This window comes from Pseudoliparis swirei, chromosome 24 (genome assembly GCF_029220125.1).
Source record: "Pseudoliparis swirei isolate HS2019 ecotype Mariana Trench chromosome 24, NWPU_hadal_v1, whole genome shotgun sequence".
NCBI classification, from domain to species: Eukaryota; Metazoa; Chordata; class Actinopteri; order Perciformes; family Liparidae; genus Pseudoliparis; species Pseudoliparis swirei.
In genome coordinates, this window is record NC_079411.1 from 7432620 (window position 1) to 7457321 (window position 24702).

Below are 24702 nucleotides of genomic sequence, written 5' to 3' on the forward strand. Positions count from 1 at the left end.
AATCTGAATCAGACCGTATCCTGAATGGAGCATTTTCCAATCCCATATTATTGTGTGTTTTAGGAGCGTTCTTTGGACATGTATAGCGGAATATACGTCTCAATAGGGTTTTTATGGCACTTTGCAACACAAAGTCATGTCGATAGTTTTCATAACTGGAGTAGAGATGAATGCCCAAAAGAAAAGCCCCCATTTCTTTTTCATTTTATTTTGAAATCACAAATTTGCCTCAGAGGGCTTTACAATCTGTACACTTACGACATCATCTGTCTCAGGAGCCTCGCATCAGCATCAAAACTCTCCCAATATTTCTGATTGGAAAGAGAAATACACCGAATAGGTTTTTCGATATGAGCAAATACTGCAACGCCAACTTTTAAAAAAAAGGTAGTTGAAGGAATGAAAGCGGTTTTAGGGCAAAAAACAGGAATATTTGGTGCATATAAACGTGACAATGTTCTGAGTATATTAGTACATTTTCTGTTTCAGAACTAGAGGATAATGAAGTCCATTTGGGAATTAAAAAGTAAAAACAAACAATGGAGCAGCTCTAGACTTTATACTTGATGACAACACAAATATCAGATTTAATTCTCTGCTTTCTGGCTCCTGTTCACAATATTGATTTAACTTTCCTCGGCTGATAATGAAACATATCGGAATACTTTGATTATCTAATTAAAATGAGCTATACTCTATGCATGTAAATAGTCTAACAATCAGCATTTTCCAAAAAAATGATCAGGATAAATGTGTAAACTCACTGAATGGGATCTTATTACTGACATAAAAACAAGACAGCAGTCACGCCACTTACCTTTGGAGTGGGTGTAGCTCAAGCACCACTTCATACAACCCCTGTGAAGCATCATTGTCCTTAACAGGGGTTAATGGAGGTTAAATCCACATGTAAAAGCTGCTCTGATTGCTGGTTAGCTGCTCGGCTTGAGATGATCCCTGGTTATCACAAGTGCATTTATCATAGACGTGATCTTTTACAGCAGTTTGAAAAACTTGTTTCTGTAAAATGTTACATTTTGCACATTATAATCCGTGTGACTTTGTTAATATCTGCCACGACCAAGTTTCCCTGTCAGCAAATGCACTCAGAAATCTAGTTTCCTTCTTTCCTCCTCGGGTAAATGAGCTCTTTTCTCTGGGTTCGATGTCCTGAGGCAGCCACTTGGCAGAGGGTGAAAGAAATGGCAAAAAGGCATCCACACAAGTGGGACATGGGAGCAGATGGGACACTGATTGCACTGTTGTTTACAGCTGTTGAGGTCCTTCCACATCGCTATATAGAGGTCAGAGTGTCTGTCTGCCACATTTCACAGCACCGCCACGGAGATGCAGACATCTTCCCGGCGATATTGGAAATTGTAAAGAAACATGACGATGTCGTATATTTCTGGGGTTTTCAGCGACGTGGTTGGTTGGGTGGATTATTCTCATTCTTTTCGTCAATATCAGTTATTCTTTTCTGAATAAAAGATATATCATAAATGCAATCTGCACATGCTCACGGAAAGTGAGATTAAAATGAAAGAAGGACAGCAGAGAGTGAGAAAAGGGGGACAAACTGGAAGGAAAGCCATCCAACACAAAAGGTCTTTGACGATCGTTAACATTTCTTTATGTTCGCATTGAATCACTTTCTATGGTTTTACTGGGGACGTTGACCATTTAGGATTGCTCCATCGGGATAGTGACTATACTCTGTATCTCAAGCTAAATAGCCCGGAGCGGCAGGTGAAATATATGCAAAGTAATCAACCTTTTGCAAAGGCACCTCCGAAGCACACGTTTCCACAGCGGAGTGTAATCTAATATAGTGGGTGAAATCAAGCAGACAATTCTTCCAACAGAAAATATGCGCAAGATCATATCACTTTTTTTTCACAGGCAATAAAAATGTAATATACCCCTCATTTCCTTTACATTAGTTGACATACTGCCTGTAATGTGGACTTGACGGTCATGCAGAAACATTGTCATCTTTGACATATGATGTAAGTGTTTTTTGTCATAAATCTATAATTCTGTGCAGGAAACTCTGTCTGTCTATACTTGCTCCATATTCCTTTGATGTCCGTTTTTTTTGGTAGCAGTTCTTAGATGGAATGTCTGGCTGAGTTGTGTCTGGTGGTTCGTTTCCAACGTGATTGGCAGCTAACAATCTGGACCCTCGATAATGCCATCAGATACTGCCTTCCAAGTGCTGTCAGGAATACTGCAATTATGGTTTTAGTCCACACAAATGATGAAGCAAAATCAAAAACGTGAGACTGGTGAAGAGTCAGTCCTAAATGGTGGAGGAACTGTGTGTTTTTTGCAGGGTTGTGAGCGATATATATGTCTGTTGATTAATTTATCGACTTGTCCTGTCTACGTCCTATTTATTTTTACTATTCACGTATTATTGAGGTATTTTTTTCTTTAATAAAACATTACTTGTGTATGACATGGATTTTCTCCTGTATTCTTCTGCCTCGATAAAAGGCTTAAAAACATACTTGTGTGCATGGTTCTGTAAACATGTAGCATCAAATTGAGAACAAATGTGTTTCATAGTTGTCATCTCACATTTTAATATCTCGGGCAATGTTGCCACTCAGTAAGCAGGACTGTTTTATAACAATGCCGGATTTACATGGTTTCTCAACAATTTAATTAAGCACCTTCATTCGTTAGGCATATAATTTACAATAAGACTTTCAGATTATTTTATTTCTAAAAGATTTCTCAGTTGAATTTCCAGAAAACTGTGATTTTATCCATATCACTCACCCCAATAAGCATTTAAAAGGATCTATTTACATCTGGAAGTGTGAACCCATGAACGAGTCGACGAGACCAGAACAGTTTACAAGGAGAGAGAAAAAAAACTGTCTAGGCAGCAAATGTAATAGCAATTACAAGCGTCTGTTTTTAACAAATGTGTATCCTAAATCTGAACCGTTGATATCCGACCCTACACCACATGCATGTACAGTATGTGTTTCTGCATAATGTGCACAGCGTCGTGGAGTGTGTCGTGATTTGTGGCTCACACAAACTGAGGAACATAAAAAAGAGAGATGAAGAGACATAAAGCAACGTGTGTGGGAAGCTTGGGAAACGTATGGCGCGTCTCATTTACAAGGCCAGAGCCACGCTGTAGGAAAGTGGACTGGGGCACTGAGTCTATGGGATGTTCGTCCTCTGTAGCCTCATTTGTATACCATAAAACTCTGTGCAGTTCACGCCACGCACAGACACTTGACTTGATTCAGTTTTACGATAAATAATGATTTATTTGGATATTCAATATATTCTCGCCGACCTGATCTTTGTGGTGAGACTTACAAGAATTCCCCTTGAAGCCCATTAGAAAAAAGGATCTATTTTATCACCAAAAGTTAGCTAATTTATTTATGTCTCGTGTTGTTAAATATGATAGCATTCTAGTAGTTAATGTATTTTTAATAATGCAAATGTTGTAATTAGCCCAACCCCCTCCTAATGTAATCTCAAGTGTATAGTGTTGATGTTTGCTTGTGTCTGCCTCCACGCACACACACACACACACACACACACACACACACACACACACACACACACACCTCTGTCTCTTGTTTATCCCAAACCATTCTCGTCCAATCATTTTGTTTTCCAAATTGTATTTCTCAATACGAATGAACAAATGAACTAAGAAGTAGATAAACCACAAATTAAGAGCTTGAACTGTGTCGGAGCAAGATTAGAGATGGATTTTTGCACATAAGTATATAGTTGCACAAAAGCTTTTAATATGGTCATCAAAAGGATTTTCAATGGGGGCATCAACAAGGAAATCAGTCATCACTGTTTCTATGGTGTTGTGCCCGCGGAATCACACGGCTTAATAAGAGCATATTGTTTACATTCTACCCTATAATGTGCGTATCTTACATAATGCCTTAGATATATTAAATCTGATCATAGATCTGAGTGTGTGTTTGTACATGTGTGTGTGTGTGTATATGTGTGTGTGTGTGTGTGTGTCCTTATTGGTGCTTTGAGATGCAAAGCCATTGAGGCCATAATTTAGTCCATTATGTCCTCTGGTTTGCAGTCGTAGCCTCGGGCCTCTGGCACTGAACGTTGTGTCATTTGCTACCAACTGGGTTTTTGATGAGAGTGTGTGACCTAGACGCCTCATCCCTCACCACTGTCTCATTCCCTTTATTTACATCTGTCTTTAGCATTCTAATTACTCTCTTTATTGCTTTAGCCTGGAGGAATCTGTTATACTGGAGGGGAAAGAAAGACTAAGGACACTGGAGTTTTAACCAATAATAAAGCAGCATAACTCCTATTACCCAGAGGCAAAAGATTGGGCCTAACAGGATGTCTTGTTATGGGATGTGGGCAAGACAACTATAATCCTTCTCAGGGTTTACATGCAGGGGTCCATTTGCATGATGTTTGCCTTTTAAAACAACGTGTTTGCACTTGAAAGTCTTCCCCGGTCCAAAGAGAAGTGGTTTTCCCTGACAATACACCTTTTTATAGATGTTTCTCCAAGGTGGGATTATATTGTACGTATTTAGGCTTCAGCCAATTGATAGTGTTGCCGAAATAGATTTAGTGTTTATGATTTGAGAACCATTTCCTCACCCTAAAACTGAGCATTTCGTCTTTTAGTTTCTAGCAGGAATGCTCATGCAGTACATCTCTTTTTTTTTGGCAATGTCAATGCCGGGAAAAAAAGAAAACGTTGAAATGTTCTGTCCCTTCCCACCCAATTTTGTGAAATAGCAGCAGCCACAGCAGTCTTTAATGAGCTCTCAACTTTAAAGACTTGAAGGATATTAACAAGCTGCTTGACAAATGGTGCTTAGAAGCACATTAAAGACGCAGCTAATGGTGCGCATAATGACGGCTAATTTTCGATCAGATATAAATTAGAGCCCCCAACAGTTATTTGCCTTAAGGACTTTATGTAAATGATTCTGTTCTGTATAAACTGAAAGCTGAGAGAGAGAGTGTGTGTGAGAGAGAGAGAGAGAGAGCGGGGGGGAGAGAGACTAGCACTCCTTGTGGGGATGATTAATAGATCTGCAACAGAGCACGGCTGTCAAAACCCAATGAACACACATCCACCAGACAGCTTTACCACCTTCTTGTTAAGGTCCAATCTCACTGAGAGCTACAACTTACTCATTCGGAACACCAAAACAGCCCTTTGAGAACGAGCGAGTGTGAACACTCGACGGTTAAAAGGAGGATCTGGTGGAGAGGGAAGGCGAGGAGGAGACCTCGCTGTTCATAAACGTGTATACTCATCCGATGTTGTTAAATATTTGATGGCTGAAGGCACTTTGATGCCATCAATTTACACGTTAGGTCATAATTCATACCTGGGTAACCATGCTGTGGCTGAATTAAATGATGAACACATTTAGTTAATAGCTTATATATTCACACACATTAGGAAGAATCCACAGATTGAGATGTGCGCATGGGGTGTCAAAGGTCCTGTTGTCCATCTTTCTAAATGAAACGGCAGTTATTTGATCCATATATGCTTCCAGATTGAATATCCTGACTGATTACGAGACACTTTCATTGGAATTTCTTCTTTTTTTGCCTTTTTTTAAAAATATGAAATGTCTTTTAAGTAAATATTTTTGACACGCGATGCTTAATGTTTAGAGAAATAATATTAAACAGAGTATATGGTTTGAATTGTGCACCAATCACTTCACAAGGGAGTTTGATAATATCATATCAAGTTCTAATGAGCATATGAATGTAAAATGTGTGGTACAACAGATTATCCTGCTTTATCTTGTTTTTGATGACGTGTTTCTGTGACATTACCAGTGTTGGGGTTTTAAAGCATGGTATGATTCTGTGACATGAAGTTGTGGAACAGTATGTGTGCTGTTTTGGACATTTGCAGAAGGTGAACATAACTAAAAACCTGTTAAAAGGATTATAATTCATTATTAAAATATTCCTTCAGACTTCAAGACTATATAGTCTTTTAAATTGAAGTAAACAAATTAAAAAAGCTATCAAGGAATATTTTAGGGTACAAAGGAATGGGAATAATTTTTATTTGGATGAGATTTGACCCTCACTTTGTAAATTCTATACAGTTTGTCTTATAACCTCCCTAAATAAGTAATGCTGGTTCTGATGTTAAATGTTCATGTCCATTAAGCTATACAGGAAGTGTGGAAAGAGCAAAAGTTAAGTTTGAATTATGTAAAGATGTTCTTGGCTTTTCTGACCTTCTTATTCCTTCATCCAGGAAGTTGTCCTTTGATTTAATTTGAGGGAGTTGTGTTTCCCACGCTCCCCTAGCTGTAAGAGAAGGTATTGCAAAAGGTTAATGCAATCGATGGCGAGGCGAGCGGTCGGTTTTATTTTCCACAAAAAGTCAGAAATTCTTCTTCTTTCATAAACAAAATGACTTAATTCCCACCACAATGGGTCACAGTTCCATTCTGTAGTCCGGGCGTAATGTTGAATTATTTACTAATATCTATATTGATGAACCCCACTGGCATCCAAATTGCTAAATTTACTGAATACACATAATCTGTCCTTGATAGAAGTCTAAAAAACGCGGGCCATGTTGGAGTGAGCTGTGTTGCTACAGTCTAGCCGGGGTGTAGACGTATTCCCCCTCAAGCGAAAGCATTTGAATATTCATTTGGATTCACGTTGAAAACATTTAAATCTACAAATTCAGAAAATTCAGAAAATGGCATCAACGGCGTGCATGGACTGTTAATAACACATCTATAAAATAAATGAAAAAGCTCAAGGGAAACGGTTATGCATCCAAATCATTATTTTGGTGGCAGCCACATGTCAGCGGTGAGCATGGCCTCCCAGCACCCCCCTTCTAATCACGCCCCTGAGCTATTTTAGTTATGAAGGCTGGGGACGTTTGCAATGGCATTAAATTAAGAAATAGTGTTTTTTTCTTTTTATCTGATTTATCATGGATATTTTGGGAAATGATAATCTATTACCTTAAAGTATCTTCCGGTTTCGATTTGATACAGATATGCATCTGGGGGGTTCTTGTTAGTTCTTGCCATGTCAAATTGCAGAAGTCCAAATGAAAGAACTGTGTTTGAATCCATTGATGTCATACATTTTTAATAAGGAAGGCATTCTGCGTCTGGACAGATACAATGTTGGTGCCACGTTTATCTTCTGTTACATTTCAAACGAAAAAGCATATTTAAAAAATATATATTGGCGATGTTCATCACTCAAATGTATAAATGAGTTATATTTTTCGGCCAATATGCGTTTATCTTTTTCCGCACACATTGCAAAAAAAAATATTTCTCTTGGACCCCAGCACAATTTAAATGTCTGATGTTTCTAGAAAGTAATTTGTGTCAAGTCCTACATGAATCGCCGAACTTTAATTGTTTCGCTCTGCAACTTAACATGCATAACTGAACATGCATATGAACCCACGTGACGAACAACACAGGAACTGCCCACGTGGTTTAATGAACGAGTCGCTCAGCACACAAAGCGAGCGGCGTTTAATGTTTCTCTCTGGTACACTGGAACACACCATATTTGAACTAAAAGTATTTCACCCCTGGCATCAAGAGAGAGAGAGGGAGGGAGAGAGAGGGAGAGAGAGAGAGAGAGAGATGGAGCTGTTTCATTGGCAGACACAGTGTGGCTTCGCCTCGGTCTTGCGTTCCATCCTTGATCAAAAAGTATCCCACTAGAATCCCGCCTGCCGCCCAACGCCGCTCCATCGATTCGTTTCTGGAAAACACTTTACAAACTAACGACCATTGATGGCTGATTAATATTGCATCAACAACAACTGATTGGCGACCCTATCAAATGGCGATCGCCGCTTACTGCTCGGGCGGCCATCTGACGGCTGTTGCGCAATGTTGTGGCGGCAGCAGCACAAGGGCCAGCAGACGATAAACAACAGGGTGAGGCGGCGCGCCGCGCGCAGTTCGCGGCATGTATACTTCGTCTGATCCGAGAGCAGTCGCGTCTTTGAAGGCAGACACTTGGCGTAAATGTACAGTTAAAATATTCTACTCTCGTGTCCCCAGGCGGAGCTCCGACAGTCCCTGGCCTCATTAAATTTTCATCAGCTATCCCTGTGAAAGGGGGGACATGTTCAGGGGAAAGAGAAAAATAAAACAGAGGGCGTAATTATAACAAAAGGAAACAGCGCTGCCCTTTTCGTTTTGTAGAAAGCTCCCATGGTGTGTCGCGTGTATTGTTCAATGTGTGGAGCACGCGCGACACGATGAGGAGCAGGTGAGTCTGGCTGTAAGGTAAACTGTGCGCTTCACATATCTATCATAGAAAATAAAGAAATATATATAAATATAGATTTTCTTCATTGTGCTCTACTGAGGCCTTTCTGCTCTGTGGGTTGTTCGGTGCTGAGGCCTCATTGATTCGCTATCAAAGAATCCAGATCGATTCCTCTCCCAATATGTGCAGGCAGGGCAGCAGCAGACTGGCTGAGAAGCCGCCCGGCCTCTCTCTCTCTCTCTCTCTCTCTCTCTCTCTCTCTCTCTCTCTCTCTCTCTCTCCCGGGTGTGGAGGAGCAGCAGCGATGCTCACTGCATAAAGTTAATTTCAATTCCCGATGAGACACTCACGCGGCAGCCCTCCCTGACCAGCGATAATTAACAGGGATGGCTAATGACTACTTAACTCGCTCTTCATAATTATCTGTTTTTTATAATTCGATGTGTAATTTAATAATTCGCTCTTATTAACGTATTAAGTGAATGGCTCATTTAGGGGAAATTAGAAGCACTCACCAGGAGCATCTTTTAATTGATGAACCATCATCACTGTCTCATTAATAAGGCTCGTTTTGATACTCTTAATTTGTCACGAGGAGGGCGCTTGAACATGTTTGGTTTATGGATCAGTGATATGAAGGCGTTGTCTTACCAGTTTATAGCCATTTTATTTTAAAAAATTGTATTGGATACATAGTAAGGAAGGTCATAAGTGTCACATGTAATTATGTTAAATATACTACATATATATATATATATATTATATATATATTGTCATGTGACACTTTTAGGAAAGCCTGTGGTTGCATACTAATATCGTGTTTGATTATATTAAAATGATTATATTATTGGCTATATTTACTAAATACATGCTTCTTCTTTTAATAATTGTTTACAATAATCGCCTTTCTTCCCCTTGCTGAAATAAACTGCTATAACCAATTTGAAAAGATCCCGAAAATAATCCCATGCAAATATATTCCAGGTGGTGTAAATCAGTGTAAACGTGGAGGACAGCTTTCAGAAATGCTAATGTGTGTCTGCTGCAGCCTCTCAGGTAGCTCTGTCCATGGTGCTGAAACGCTTGCTCAGCGCTCAACAAGCCAGCCAGACAGTCAGTCAGTCAGCCAGTCAGCCCGGACCAAAACCAGCTCCTCTGCAGCGGACATGACATTCAAAACGCTCCCCTCTTCCTCTTTTTTCTTCTTCTTATTTCTAGCGATAACTTCGAACCAGAGGGTTTGCTTCAAAGCCCGCGTGCACGAACGGAACATGTTCGAGTGTGTATTTAAATAGAGACGGTGCACGTTGGCAGGCGAGCTGTTTTTCTGGCGGGCTGACATCTGGCAAGTCTGCGCTCCAGGGACCCATCCAGCTCTCCATAGACCCCCTGATTAGACTCTAATAGAATATTAGCATTTGCTCTCAGGTAAGGCAACGGTGGGCTGCATAAGCTGGCAGCAAGTCAGTGGAGAAGCCACGTGTGTCTTTAACATTGATGGAATAGAGGAACAGGGGGCTCCTGTAAGGCCTGCGTTATGTGATGAGGCCTGCAGGACGACGGTGTTCAGGCACAATAGCTTTTTATAATTACGTTTTACATTTTTCGTCATTCGCCTCGAATATTATACCCAGACTGGGAGAACAGATGGGGGGGGGGGGGGGGGGGGTTGAAAGGTTGTGTCTTGCTCATGGGCACTGTGACAGGTCTCATGGCAGTTCTCAAGATTACACCTGACACTCTTTGGGGGACGGCAACAGTCACGTTACCTTTTAAAAACAAAATGGCAATATTTGTAGTCGAATAAGGCTAAATATTCCGCAACATGTCTTTTAAAAGATGTGCAGCCCACAGATAAACCGTGGCCAGCCTCCTCATCAATAAGTAAATAGATGTATAAATAAAATAATAATAATATGTCTGGGAGAGCCACATAACACATGTGTAGTCATGGAAAACGTCCAATTAAATGTTAAAGTTTGTTCTTTAATGAAACACATATTGCAGTTCAATAATTAAATAAATTAAAATTACATGGATGTAATAAATAAATAGAAGTATTTAACCAGGAACCAAAAGCAACATACATTACAGAAATAAGTCACCTCAGCTAAAACAGCAATACAGCAAAAACCTGTACGGATATATTTATGTGCATCGACTGGTTCCAATGAAATATTTACATTGTACACGTTTACGTCCATGAAGCTGTTTCTTTTGCCTTCAAGAAAAAAACATTACTTAAACAAGGTGATTTTAACAAGCAACGACTTCATAATGATCCGCGTATATTTATACAAATAAATAGCAGAAAACATACATAAAATAATTTGTAAAAAGAGAATACTATCTCATATATATATATCTCGATTGTGCCATCTCAAATTTAGAAATTGTAAACTAAAATTTATGACTGCAAGTTTCACAGTCGTTTCCCTTTGAACCAGGACACCACGCTTAACTTGCTGTCAGAATTTGATTTTCTCAAGCAAAACGAGGCGGGGGGAATCCCAATAAATATATAATGAAGTAAACATGACCTCACTCAATAAATAGTTCATAAGATACCGGCCCACGCTGGATTGTAAACTTATTGCAGCCGGCAAGGAATCATATTTTTTTTTAAATTGCGAGATTCTGTGAAATCCTTCCACGTGAGCCACTATTCGATATGTCCACATATATACTGAGGCCTAATAATAAATAACCCTATACCTTCATCCAAAAACCCGGGTATCTTGAAAATAGATCCCTGACTTTGATCACACATGGTAACAAAATAAGTGGAATTAATTACACATTTAGACACAAAATTAAGTGTGTGACGAGTACATTATTAATTTACAGAGGGTCATTTGGCAGTAATCGAATATTAGCTTTCAACACCAAGCAGTGCGTTATCCTCTTAATCCCCTCCATGGACCCTGAATAAATGTCACACTGCATCGTCATGAACTCGGAGGGACAATGGAGCTTATCCTATAAGCCAAAGATATAAACAACAATAATCAACCCACCATGTTCGGAGTTAACTAGCCCCGCTGTGTGTCAATAACCACACTGTTTTCACCGGGGGTCTTTCTGATAACGCAAACTAGATAGTCCTCGTTTTGAAATGAGCCATGAAATCAAAATGAAAGTCCTGTAAAGTCATACTGCGCTGACATTAAAAAGGTGAATCATAGTAAGTGTGGAAACGGTGGTCTTACTTGCTCTGTCAAACGACGCGTTACTTGACTCCACGTCTCCCTCTCAGCGAGTAAAAAGACCTGACTGTTGGGGGGGGGGGTGGAGAGGGGGGATTCGAGTCTTTTCAGTCATTGTTCAATTTTTAGGAATTTTTTCGAAGTTCAAAAGCACAAAAGTCATCGATGATTGGAGAGAGAGAGAGAGAAAAAAATCTGTGAGATAGGAAATATGATACACATCGTCTCTAAACAGTTCCAAGTCTTTTTTGGTGGGGGGCTGTTTAAAGCGATTTTTTTCTTCTTCTTCTTTTTTGTTAGATGCATGCAGAGTATTTCATTCGTTTCTGTTTCTGCCGCTGGTTGCAGAACCAGACCCGCACCACGTTCTTTTTGAGGTCCAGCTTCTCTGCGATCGCTGCGATTTTCTCCGAGGAGGGACGCGGCTGAATGGCGAAATAGGCCTCCAGCGACCTCTTCTCCGGCGCGGCTATCGACGTGCGCTTCCTCTTTTTCTCCGCGCCGTTGAACAACTCGGGCTTATTAAGTTTATCCCTGTGAGATTTCTCGGCTTCTTCCAGCCACGCTTGCAGGATGGGCTTCAAAGCGATCATGTTGTTGTGAGAGAGCGTGAGAGACTCGAACCGGCAGATGGTGCTTTGGCTGAGGGAGCCCACCCCAGGAATCTTCAGGCTGGCTAACGCTGACCCTACATCCGCCTGGGTAACCCCGAGTTTGATCCGTCTCTGCTTAAACCTCTCTGCGAAGGCTTCCAAGTCCCGGGGATCGGCGTCCACGTCGCTCATGCCCATGTGCTGTTGTAGCCCGTGGGCATGAGCCATGTTGATGGCTGCCTGGTGCATGTGGTTCATGCCCGCCATGTGGACAGGGTGCGTAGCCGTGGAAACCACCGAGCCATCCGGCCCTGCCATGGATCCTAGTCCCAGTCCCGGGCTGATGTGGTCCAGCAGGTCCCCCTCCAGTGCCTGGTGAGGCTGGTGGTGGTGGTGATGGTGGTGGTGATGGTGGTGACCAGACGGATGAGAAATAGGCACCGAGGAGGCGGAGGAGGAAGACGAGGTGCAGGGGAGAGTGTTCATGGTGTGGTAGGTTGCGTCCGGCTTGTAGGGACTGTGATGTGGAGGGTGGTGGTGGCTCTTGTTCTGCGAGGCTATATCCACCGCCGCGAGAGCTTCAGCCCGGGCCAACAAACTCTCATCCAAGCCTCCGAATATATTGCTCTGCAATTGCAAATAGAATGCACACATAGCTGTCAGCAGGGAATTATCCCACCACTCCTTCGGTTTAAAACATCTCCAGAATGTGGAGAGAAAAAAAGAGGAAGAAAAAAAAGAAATCACCCCCCACCCACCCCAAAAAAAAGGAACACACAAAACAAGACACATGCAACATCCCAGGTCATAAAAATTAATACGCAAGGCAAAGCCGACTGAATACATAAGTTGAGCAGAGGAGAGAGAGAGAAAAAAAACATGGAGGGTGATTTGCTGTGCAGACATGAAAAAAACATCAAGCAAAAAAAATAAAAAAGGTGGGCTGTCAAAATGTGCCTTTAAACCGTGATTATGCAGAATACGCACCGGTGGGGTTGGGAGACAGGCTCTGCGCATCGCCTCCGAGCTGCTGCCGCCGCTGCTGTTGATGCTGTTGCTGTGTCGGGAGGACGAGCACGAGGACGAGGGCACGTTGGAATTGGAGGACGAGGAATGCAACGAGTACTTGGGTTCGGGCAAGCTGGCGTGGGCCATAGCAAAAGGCTGCTTGCTGTTCAGAGACATCATCATCATCTTTGCGGGCGTCCGAGCCTCGGCAAGTTCCTTTTTTATAAGTTAAGACTCCGCCTCCTCCTCGGTCGGGAGTTGAAGCCCGATTGCTTCCGCAGGAATCTCAAGTCACTGTCGAATAAAAAGTGTAGGCTGAAGACGGTCGTCCAAGTTTTCACATCTATTTATTAATACTAGAGCAGAGGTGAATGGAGGCGTCACGCAGGCACCGACCAGCCATGCACCTGCAGCGCAGCGGAGACCTGTGGCAAAAAGAAACAAAAAGGAAGGAAAAACCCTTTTTCTCCTGCAAAGCCGTCCCCGCCTTTCTATTATATACTCTCTTTTTTTGCCTTGGATTTTTTTTTTTTGCCAGAGCTCCTCATAGACGACGACCAGGAAGAAAACAAAAAGAGAAAAAAAAAAGTTTCTTTCCGTCTCTTCGGATTTTTCCCAAAACCCTTCAAATTGGAAACGCTCGCCTCTTTCGTTGACCTGTTTGGTTTTTGTGTGAAAAGTTTCCGTCTTGAAATGACCGTAAGTGAGAAGTAATGGCGGTGACACTCTCGGTGCTGTACCTCTTCGACTACGTTCAATGCTGCGGGGACCCGAACTGCCTCAGCTCCGAGGCGAAGGGCAGACTGAGTCTCTCTCCTCCTCTCTCTCTCCCTCTCTCTCTCCCTCCCTCTTACTCTCTCACACGCACACACATCACCCCCCCCCCCCCTCTCGCTCTCTCTCTCTCTGTCGCTCTCTCTCTCACACACACACACACACACACACACACACACACACACACACACACACACACACACACACACACACACACACACACGTATGCACGCACGCCCACACGCACACACAATATTTTCAGCTGTACCTGAAAAACCCTTTCATGATTTATTATTCTTCATTAGCCACACCACCGCCGCCGCTGGGGACGCTGCGCATGGGCAGTCTGCGACAAGGCATTTATTTCAAATGACTACCTCTTACCAACAACACCTTGTTACCAGCACGTCTTGTGAAGTTCAGAGACTTTTTACATTCCGATTTATTGCACCCGAAACTATTTTATTGTTCAGTATTGGAAATAGATTTCAACATAGACAATTGCGCACAATACCATGAAGTCAAATTGCTCCGATTTTATTTTTAACATATACGACAAAAATACAAGCTGTACAAAATAATAATAATAATATATATATATATATGTATATATATATATCATCTAAAAGGATTGACCGCTGTTTGCATTATTATATCTTTTTTAATCTAAATTTAGGGTTGGACTATAAATTTCAAAGGTTTCATCTTCTCACCTCTTTATTTGCCTTTGTTGCAGGGACCATTTCAATAATCATGAATAAACTTGTTAAAAATAACAGAACTAAATCCATTTGGGGAACATTCTAACCTATTTTGTATTGTTTTCTGCATTGTGTGCAGCATGCAAACAATAGCATTATATCCATATAGCGACTGACGATAAAAGTGGATATTTAAAATAATTAGCTCTATTTAATTGCAAAGATACATGCTTGTCATAGCAGGCTATTATCTTATCTCTCCTCTAATTAAGGCACATCATCCGGCAACGTAATTAAAACATTTAATCACGTTGTAATTAACAAGGGGTGTGTGTTTACTGTTTAGTATGGTCGCGTCTATAGGGGAGATCATTGAAACGAAGGACTCCTTCGGAGGTTTCAAAGTATTCTTAAAGAAAACAATGCTTACGGAGTTTAGTTTTTTCTCCTCCGTTTTTTTCTTCTCTGTATGGCTCTTAATTCTGTACCTCTCACTTTCGACACAAGTAGCTCACATATAGGACGTGCGCGCGCAAGCACATACACGCGCACACACACACACACAAGAAAGTGTGACCTCTTTGTAGTGATCAATATCTTAGTCAGATAGTGGGTTGACCTCTTTATCACCTTCAATGTGTTAATAATATAGACCCGGCCCCCCCTCGTGTTTTACTGGAGATTATTAATATGCCGTTATGCTCATTACGCGCTGCGCATCGGCGCCCCGCTCTGTGGCCGCAGCCTGCGCACCGCGTCCATCACCGCGTCTGGATCGCGGCTACCGCGTGAACGGAGCGGCAGACGCGCTCTATTGAATACGTCGGGATGTCAGGTCCCGTGTTTGTTGTTGTTGTTGTTGTTGTTGTTTTGATGCACGCAGACATTTAAATATATGTCCCCAAGGCTGCGTGTAGAAAGCCCGCCTGGTGTTGCTGCGTGGCAGTTTAACGTTGCAGGAGAGCCACATCCAGCTGCAGGGATGTGTTGCTTCTTCCCCCACGCAGCGGGACAACCTCGGCTGCAGGAGCCGCCAGGTGACAGAGATCAGGCTCCGAAGACATCAAGGAGCAATCGGTGTCTGCTCACATATACCGACAGGCTGATTTATGATACTTTAAGGAAATCATTTATATTTCACCACCTCTAAATTGGTGTATGAAATTTTCATCCACAATGAAACACACACACACACAGACACACACACAGACACAAAAAGTACATCTTAAGTCAAATAAATCAGCCGGAGCTGCTCCCATGCAATTGACTTTGAAGTACATTTTTAACACTTTCCCGAGTGTGTTCACAAAGCTTTTACTTTCTGTGCCAACAGCTATCTCACGTTGGAGGGAGGACAATTTGTCAGACTGGTTAACACAATCACGTTAGAAGGGTCTGCTGTGGCAAACAGAAACATGATTAAGGGCTAATCCTGGATGTTTCCGGAAGAATCACACACACTGGTTTGCCTGACATGTGATTTTAATGTCTGTTTTATTTTTGTAATGTTTAATTAATATGTTATTTTACAATATTACAATTGTTTTTGTCTATATGGGCTGAGATAGCAGCATTAAAAAATAAAAATCCTAAATAATTTATGAGATAAAATATATAAATAAATCAAGCCCATGACATGGTTTTATTAAGGAAAACAGCATGTCCGAATAATTTTACTGTGCAACACATCTTTTGATATCTAAAAAAAGGCCTACAAACGAGAAACATCCCACATTTCTTGAGCTTGGGCTTTGTTTTACTGTGTCGTCAGCTAAATGCCCCTTCCAGTTTAAAATGCGTTTGGCCTCAATTGGCGTCATCACGCTGAGCCGTGTATTTAGAGGGATTGTTGCCATCGTACAAAGACTTGTCTCGACTCTGGAAGGTGCAGTCACACCTTGCTTTAAAAAAAACACACACACACAAAAAACACAAACCCTCAATAGAATTGTGCAAGAACACATTTCTCTCACTTCAAGGAACTTCACTACATATGAATAAATCGGCGCTGTCTAAAAAACAAAAGTAAAGCCCAAGTAAAATCGAGAGAGCGCATGCAGCGAGGCTTGATATAACTCAGGTGACTTGTTTGCTTTTTTCCCCTCCTCTCTCTCCTACTTACATCCGAATCAAGGAGTGCTGCAGAGGTGTCTGTGTGCTTTACACAAAGACATACTCCTCTCAGCCTCTCTCAGGAGCTCTCCACGTTAACAATCCCAATTACACCGAGACCACCAGAGACAGCTGTTTTTATTACAGAGCCGCTCCTTTGTGCCGCCAACAAGCTATCTCCGCTTCCAGTGAACACGGAGATAAAGCTGCACCGAGACACAGAGCAGAGGGAGAGAGAAGCGAGGAGTGAAGTGGATGAAGTCTCTCGGCTGCTCGCAGTGGTGACGCCTTTCTTCACAGCTTCCCCCTCCCCTTCCTGATCTCGTGGAGCTCTTTACATGTCGGAGCAGAAGGTCAATGCTTGTTGGGAGAGGGTCTACAAAGAGATCAGGATCTAACTCAAGCCAACAGCAAATCACACAAAGGGGGAGGAGGGGGGGGGGTTCAGCCACTTACAGCAACGCTTTATTTATTCATCTGCTTTACCTGGGAAATGTGATAGGTTCCAATGCGAGGAGCATCGTGGCTTTAATGTGTTGTTTAAATGCACACGGCGAAAGGTATAGCCGCCTTCAGGAGTTCGTAAATGTCACACGCCGTAGCGTCGCTCTCGGAGGGAAACAAGTGGCTCACCACTTGAGGTAATGAAAGAGGTTTCAATAACCGGTACGCAAACTGTGAGTCTTTTTTCCGGTTTGATCTCTCTACGTGGGGCTAAATAAAATCATTAACAGTTCTCAGGATATTATAATTGCTGTTGATTGGTTGATAAATAACTGCCTGTTTGCTTGTGGTATTCAATTAGAGACACTTTATCTAAAATAGTTACTGTGACTGAAATGCTGAGCATCTAGCGCTAAGGCAGATCATGATGACTATTATCAATTTGCCCTCTTTTGTGATAAAAGAAAAAATTATTTGATTATACCAAAAGGACATTAAACCAACAAAACATGCAATAATAAAACAAATTGTAATCAAACATATATTCAAACTTTAACAATATGGCTTTGTTCTGTTTGTGTTTATTTTTTACCAAAACCACGATATTCACCTGTAACCTGACCAAAACTTCTTTATTTTAATGGAGGTTAAAGGTGCATTTTGTAAGATATGACCAAAGTTATAGTTTAAAACATAAAGAAATTAACATTATCAACAAAAGTGGAAGAACCTACATTGTTGATGTTATGTCAAAGATGTAAACTCTATGTTTTGTGTTGCAGAGATATCTACAGACGTGAGCAAGCGAACTAGCTAGCCCCGGGCTGTCCGGTCTTGTAATACCACTCGTACCTGAGGGGGCGATAGCGAGTCACTGTAGCGTCAGTCCGCCCTCAGCCAATGATACATCCACGGTGCGTGTGCGTTTTGATAGTTTGTTTTTAAAATCTGAAGTGGCAGAAATAAAGAAAGCAACTTGCACCCCCGCCTTGTCCTCCCCACCTCCGGAAAGCGGCTTCGTTGGGACGAGAGTGTGCGGCCGCTCCGACAAACGAACCCCCAGTCGGCTGTTAAGTTGCATTCAGCCGGTGCAAACCGCAGCAACGGGGGTTTGCACCGGCTGGATTCAGGTTGTTGCCACCGCTGACCGGGTCTGTCTCCCGCAGCTCCCGAGTGCTGACCTCACAGGTGAGGGTTGTTAAACAATGAAATCATAACCACACAGCCCACAGACAGGCAGATGGATAACGGAAACAACGCACAGATTATAAGATAGCAGTGTTATTTTTGACTGTCTCTGATAGTCTAGCAGTTTGATTTATTACAGCCCTGCTGTCAGTTAGTTGGCCTTTCTTTTTTTAAACTAATGCCTGTAAATCGGGGTGACTGGGTCAGTGGTTAGCAGGTCCATCTTTCAATCAGGGGGTTGGCAGTTCAATCCCCACCCAAGTCAATGTGTCCTTGAGCAAGACACTTAACCCTGAATTGCTTCCTGTAGCTGTGTCTACGGTGTATGATTGTAAGTCGCTTTGGATAAAAGCGTCAGCTCAATGTAATATACAAGTCTAGATTGTATGGACCCAGGATGAGAGCAGGTGACAAAGTATTGGCATTCTAATTCGGTGTTTTGTACAACCAGCCAATATATAGCCTACATAGCCTTGAGTCTGATGAAAGCTCTGATCATCTCAGTTTGGTTGATGATGACTAGACACACACACAAACACACACACACACACAGAGAGTGAGATGTGCCATGAGGTCAGGAAAACAAATAACGCCACCACCAATTTCCCTATTACACACCAGCCAATAAATAGGCAGCGCTGGGCCAGAATCTAATGCCCCCAAAGGAGGAGGGGGGGCATTAGATTCTGGCCCAGCGCTGCCTATTGGCTGCAGGGCAGCAGATGATAAGGTCAAGCCTCATAATGATGTCACATACCTTTAGGTACTTCAGATCAATATCGAGAGAGTTATACCTGACAGCCAGTCAAATAAAGCCTGCCTGGAAAAGGGGAGAAAAAAATAAAAATTACTCTCTTTGAGATTGTCTCTTCTGATAAAATGAGATCCTCTCCCTCATGCTGCTGTTGGCAACGGTCATATTGGTGGAGGCCTCTGTGATCTTTAAAACAATATGGTCACACATGGGATAAAATATCCTCCCGTTTTGGCTGATTAAACCTTGAATGACACAAAAATAATAACACCGCATTTCACTATGCAGTCTAAAGCATGAATGAGTGCGACCTGCATCCAGCTGGCGTCGCGAGGAGGGTGCAACGCGCTTCTTCCGTGGGATAACGTTTGACATGACAGACGTTCCTTTGAGTGAACCGAACCCCATAATGACAACAAGCGATGACGAGGAAGGCGGCGCGTGCGAGGAGTTGCACCTCGGAGCACGAGACTATAAAGAATGTGTATGTCAAGTGCGATACAAGTGATTAATGTCGCAGGATGATTGCAGAACCTGCATGAACATTTCTTCTGCCTCTCTCATTAGTTTGACTGTCCCACGCGTTCATATTCTGCTTGTCACTGGGTTGTCTCATGGCTGATGCTAATTGACCTTCTTTTCCCCCTTTTCTCCTGCACAAATGAAAAGATGTCCGGCGTCCTCGTGACGGAGCGTGTCACAATCTGATCCGACAAATTAAAAAGCGCTCCGCTGTCACACTGTCATCATTCGAAGCCCCTGCCTCATCAGCTCTCATGATCATTTTCTTCTTCTTCACTGAAAACATTGCAGTGCACTGGCAAACACAAAACTTAGGAAGGCACGCTGCTGCAACTGTGCTGTACGGGCGCCATCTCTGAATGTTTGTCATCAATACTGTTCATCTTGAACATGTCCTTCAAACTGTATAATAGAGATACAAGTTTAAGCTCAGGCTTAGTTCCACCTATAGCAAATATGCAGCGTTTATTATTTACTACAACTCCAAATGTACAGTAATACTGTTTTATTTAAAGGCTTAAAAAACATCCCCATCTTTAACAGCCCGAGATTGTTTGTCACACTGTCAAAGTGTAAACGATGCTTTTAAAACCAGTCTCCAATTCTGTTGATTAGAAATAAGCAGATTATATCAATCGCAGTGACACTATAGCCAAGTTTCTCAGTCATATAAATCTGAAGTCACATTGAGACAAGACCAGGATCAGAACAGCTGCACATTGAATTATTTTAATTTTCTTGTGCGTGAAACACGTGAAGTCGTTGGCCTGACCATGAGAGCAACACGGGAGCTCGGCCAACGCACATTATTGGCTGCGGGGCAGCGATGACGCTCATTACCTGCATCAGCCCGCCCATCTGTGGCCGAAACAGAAATTGAGCGTGGCATTTTACCTGCTGACTTTGTGTGTATAACTTTATAATGAATGCGGTGTACCTATACTATTGACAAAAACGCAGCGCTGTGATCAAAGCCAGCCTTTCAGGGGGTTGGACAGGGCCACGAAGACAGGGCCTGTTACACTAATGATCTTCAAACGCTCGTCGATTTCACTGGGAGCCATGCACAACTCCCTAGCAAGTCCCGCGTCCTCCCCCTGGAGGTAATTGTGCCTGGCTGGTTAGGTGACAGGTGTCAAGTGGCCCCTCCTCAACCGATTCATCATGCTAAGCAGAGAGGAAAAGCCGATCTCTCGCTCTCTCTTTCTCTCTCTCTTTGTACTTCTCTTCTTGTCTGTCGTTTACTTGTAACCTCAAATAACGACTTTGTCGTCACCTCAGTGTGCCCTGATCACATGTTGTCTTTGTTTCACGACAATGTTTGGAATGCCGTCAGATTTCGGTCCACAACTTGGTTCATGCGGTTGAGTGACACTAATTAACATTAATATGTGGTTTTGTAAATTTTTACAGAACAGAGAGGGCAGGGCTGTAACTCTCGATTACGTTTAATATTAATAAAACTGTCAGTTATAGTGAAAATATGAATAGAGTGAAAAAAGCCTATTAAATGACCTAAAGCCCAAGGTGATGTCTTCAGATTTTGCCCAAATAGTCCAAAACTGAAAAAGTATTTAGAATTTTTACCATCACATAATGTTTGTCATTTTCCCTTGAAAGTTATTTAACTAACTAATCAATTATTAATACAAACTATTCATTATTTTTCATAATCAGTTAACCTCTCAATAATTTTTCTGATCAACTAATTTATCATTAAAATAGCAGAACATTTGGAAAAAAGTATTTAAAAATCGAAGTTTATTGCCCATTTCTGGTAATGTACTGATTAACCAACTCATCATTTCGGCACAAATGATTTCTCAGCCAAAGTTTCTTCTGAAGCTGGAGTCTTCTGGAGCAGCAACAGTGAAGACGATGCTGAACGGTGGGCGACCACGCAGCCCCTGACAGGCAGGTTAGCACACTGGCCAAGAATCATGCAGCCCAGTGGAGACGTGGAGAGCAAAATGCAGTCTACATTGTGTGAGAGAGAGAGAGAGAGACATACACACACCCACACACACACACACACACACACACAGAAAGAGAGAGAGACCACACCCTCACCGTGCCCGCCTGTCTAAGCAGAACCCCATAGGGACCTGCCATACACACGCTCCCTCACACACACACACACACACCCTAGTCATTAATTCCTGCTTTGCATCTCCACACCATGTAATATTTATGGGTCACCGCAGCTTTGTATTCACAAATGGAAACGCCAGGAGAAAAATAGGAGAAGACACGATACCTCAATCAATCCAGTGAATAAGGTTCAGATTGTCACATCATGGCTTTTTTTCTCACTCCACTAAGCCGTTGCTTAGGCAGCATTCTTTTCTTTGACCTCTAAACAAGTGTTTTGTATGACGGATTGTCACACATAACCTTTGAGATAGAGCCATGTTAAACTCCATCAGAGTTTTAAAAAATAAACGCTCAAGGCGCAGGTATAAGCGTGAAAATGTTCATAGTTGCAGAATCTGGAGAAAAACAAAACTGCATTAGTCAGTAAAAACAAATGCAGACTTGATACATTTTTACCAGATATGACACCGGAGTATAAACGACGTGCCGCACCCGAGTACAAACATTTGCTGCTACTCAGAAACTCCACTCTAATCTAGTGAAGCCTTTGGTGCATTTCCACCTATTTAAATTCGACAGATCATAATTGGTGGACTTTTTTCTAAGATGTTGCCTGAAAGCTGTGACGCATCAGTGGGATCCGTAGCCTCGCTGCCTTTCAAATCATCAGTGTTGTCAAAACAGAGCCCTGAGGAACCCCCAGTAGAGCATGGCTCACCAGACCCCTGAAGAGATTTGAGGACCACTTTGGAACTCTAATCCACTCAAAATGTGCCGATAATTTTCCTTGCCAGGACACTCTCTGCCTGGTGCCACAAGAGTGGCCTCCCGGGAGCAGATCAGCCAATGATAACAAAGTAGCCAGATGTCTGGCGCTGGCAGATTCCCAGGAGCCAGACAGCGGCACGCAGCAGCATCCGCTGTGGGCCACAGATCAAAGATACCTGAGGATTACTTATGGGCACAAAATATGTGTTGCTTACTCTACAGTTCCCATTAATAACAATCTGGGAGAATTTGTATTTCTAATTAACTCTTTTCTTTCGGCATTCACAAAGCGCTGTAGGTTCTCTAAGGCTGCAGCAGCAATTTTTTCCACGGCAACTGCGAGTCGACAACAGGAAGTCGGATGCGCCGCTGTCTGAAGGAGCCAGATCAGCTTTAAATGCAGTTCTGAGGCTCAGAACACCGCCTGACTTGCCTCAATGAGCAAACAAACAGTGTAAGAGTCAGCGTATTTAGATGTAATCGCGCTACATGGGGCCCCCTTAGACTGGCCCTTGATGCATACCTCGAAAGTTGTAGGTGTTGACACGAAACGGATTTAACATTAGCGGCCTATTCGTGGATCTTTTATTTGTCTAAAATATTGTGCTAGAACTGAGCCGATGCTTAATCTTTACAACAGCACTTCCAGTACAGTTACATTGTGTAACTACTGATTTATACTTCCTGCAAGATTTGAAGCCTGGGCCTGCTGTTCACTGTGGGTGATGGTGTTCGCTGTGGGTGATGGTGTTCGCTGTGGGTGATGGTGTTCGCTGTGGGTGATGGTGTTCATTGTGGGTGATGGTGTTCACTGTGGGTGATGGTGTTCGCTGTGGGTGATGGTGTTCGCTGTGGGTGATGGTGTTCACTGTGGGTGATGGTGTTCGCTGTGGGTGATGGTGTTCGCTGTGGGTGATGGTGTTCGCTGTGGGTGATGGTGTTCACTGTGGGTGATGGTGTTCTCTGTGGGTGATGGTGTTCGCTGTGGGTGATGGTGTTCGCTGTGGGTGATGCTGTTCGCTGTGGGTGATGCTGTTCGCTGTGGGTGATGGTGTTCGCTGTGGGTGATGGTGTTCGCTGTGGGTGATGGTGTTCGCTGTGGGTGATGGTGTTCGCTGTGGGTGATGGTGTTCACTGTGGGTGACGGTGTTCGCTGTGGGTGATGGTGTTCGCTGTGGGTGATGGTGTTCACTGTGGGTGATGGTGTTCGCTGTGGGTGATGGTGTTCGCTGTGGGTGATGGTGTTCGCCCCACTGACATTAAGAAGCATCGCAGTTCCATGTTGTCTTTCTCCTGCAGACTTCTTTTTCGGGTCCTCCACGTATTCCATCTTATGTGTTATGTTTACTACACAAATATTTAGCGTCGACCCCTGACTTTCAACTGAGAAGAATAGTTAAGCTCTCTCTGCCTTGGATCTTTTTTCATCTTTATGGAGGGAAAAAGGCGTATTTTATCTCCCACACATTTGTGCATATTTTGTCAGACTCGCTATGTTCTAGTGCACTTAAAAGTCATTGTTCAACGAATGGATGATATGCATCCCATGCCATGTGTGTGTGTGCACACTGTGCTGCATTAATTATTAACTATAGAAAGTGTTGCTTTATGTCCGTATTTGATGGAGACCCCCCCCCCCCACCCTCTCACACCCCGCCACCCCTTCCCCCAATTATGTATATTACCTTTGGTGGTGCATGGTTCATGCAAATTCTCACTTGCATCGCTCTCTTGAATGCGCTATCTGCTGGCTAGTGAATGCTGCCCTTCATCAGATCTGGGCTGTGACCTTTTCTCTTTGTATCTGTGATTCTACGACGGCTCACACGGTTTCAAGTGCAAAGACGTACACGTAACAAAAAGGCGCCATGTTAAGGTTTCATCGCTTTGGGCTTTTAACGGAGATACGTAATTCTTCGTTCCTGAGCTTTCACAAGGTTTTTCAATATGTCACATATATACCCTTACGCAAGCCTATCTCCAATGTTTCATTGAAACAAAGCCTTATTGTGTGGGGTTAAAACATGCTCGCTATAAACAAATGAACCGAAAATATTCATCTTTTGTTATCAAATAATCAATTCCTGTTCGTACCAAGCTCCTCATTGGAAAGTTGTTCCACATAAAGTCGTCTTTTAAGGCCGTGCACCCACATGCCGTCCCAGTACCTTTCAGGGTTACTCCGGGTCATTTTTTAATGTCGTTTACTTGAAAATGTAACTTTAAAACGAGGCTTAAAACTGCCT

General features: G+C 42.6%; 1 protein-coding gene across 2 annotated transcripts; it reads right to left on the minus strand.

The window, feature by feature from the left end:
• Nucleotides 1-11794: 11794 nt before the first annotated feature.
• Nucleotides 11795-13285, minus strand: pou4f2 (POU class 4 homeobox 2). 2 transcript variants are annotated; one of them, XM_056409920.1, is made up of 3 exons: nucleotides 13200-13279; nucleotides 13075-13118; nucleotides 11795-12747 (listed from the first exon to the last, which is right to left on the minus strand). In XM_056409920.1, exons 1-3 carry the CDS (start codon nucleotides 13277-13279, stop codon nucleotides 11795-11797), a joined length of 1077 nt encoding a protein of 358 aa, XP_056265895.1. The 2 variants fall into 2 exon arrangements, with proteins under 2 accessions (XP_056265895.1, XP_056265894.1); XM_056409919.1 differs by having other exon boundaries at nucleotides 11795-12718; nucleotides 13079-13285.
• Between the last annotated feature and the right edge of the window lie 11417 nt (nucleotides 13286-24702).